Here is an 885-nt window from a genome sequence, read left to right as displayed (position 1 = left end):
CCCCCCCCCCCCCCATTAGGATTCTGATACAACCACTAGGCAGCGACTTCAAGAGTGAAATGAACCCTATATGACTGAGGGATGTCCAAAATGATTACATCGCTGATCATGTCGTGGCGAAGAGTGTGATCAGTCCTTTCACGAACGACACAATCTCGTTCCCTCCAAGTTTGGACTCTCCATACACTCGATCTACAAAGGAAATGGGTACCTGTTGTAGAAGAAGAAGAAATCAGTTTCAGTTCAACTCACAACGCTGGCTTCCAATTCAGAGATTAAGGGGAAAGTCAAATTAAATTTAATGATATTTCTGGTCAGATTTTCAGTTTTTGAACCACTTATATTTTTTTGTGAAAAAATATGAATAAATCATAGTAAAAGCCTTAATGCTGTTTAAAACCCAGGTAGCAGATTTGTGGCAGAAATTAAAAGAAAAAGAAAAAAAGATTGACTTAACTGATATTTCTTCATCTAGATAACATTAGACAGAGTTGTTCCTTTTTTTAAAAGATTTTTTTTGGGCATTTTAGATCTTTTTTTTTTTTAATATGACAGCTGAAGACATTAAGGGGGGGGGGATGCAAAAGAACCACAGGTCAGAGTCAAACCCTTGCCTTTAGGTTTGATCAGTCTAACTATATCTGATCTGGTCTGATATTCTCTTGAAATCCAGAGATCTAGCGAGAGCACAATTTAAACAAGCTCAGCGAGTTACTCTGGCATCGAGTAATGCTGCTCATTAACTATACCCTGGTAGCCGAGCTGCACCAATCACATCGCTGTATCTGGTATAGGCGGGCCAGAGGCTGTAACTGGCTATAATCTGCCAGTTAGCTCTGCCGGTAGCTAAGCGTATGGGCTCTGGATACGTCACCCTGTGTGTTG

The 885-nt window shown here is 40.5% G+C and overlaps 1 protein-coding gene across 1 annotated transcript in view; it reads right to left on the bottom strand.

Annotated features, from left to right (window-relative positions):
* dpm1 (dolichyl-phosphate mannosyltransferase subunit 1, catalytic) overlaps positions 1-885 on the bottom strand; it is a 4416-nt gene that overhangs the window by 283 nt on the left and 3248 nt on the right. Inside the window, exon 9 of the mRNA XM_032521591.1 lies at positions 18-211. Within this exon, the coding sequence (XP_032377482.1) occupies positions 107-211 (105 nt within the window). The 3' untranslated portion in view covers positions 18-106. The remainder of the gene's footprint in view (positions 1-17; positions 212-885) is intronic.

Source organism: Etheostoma spectabile, chromosome 7 (assembly GCF_008692095.1).
Source record: "Etheostoma spectabile isolate EspeVRDwgs_2016 chromosome 7, UIUC_Espe_1.0, whole genome shotgun sequence".
Classification (NCBI taxonomy): domain Eukaryota; kingdom Metazoa; phylum Chordata; class Actinopteri; order Perciformes; family Percidae; genus Etheostoma; species Etheostoma spectabile.
This window is presented reverse-complemented; position numbering and strand designations above follow the sequence as displayed.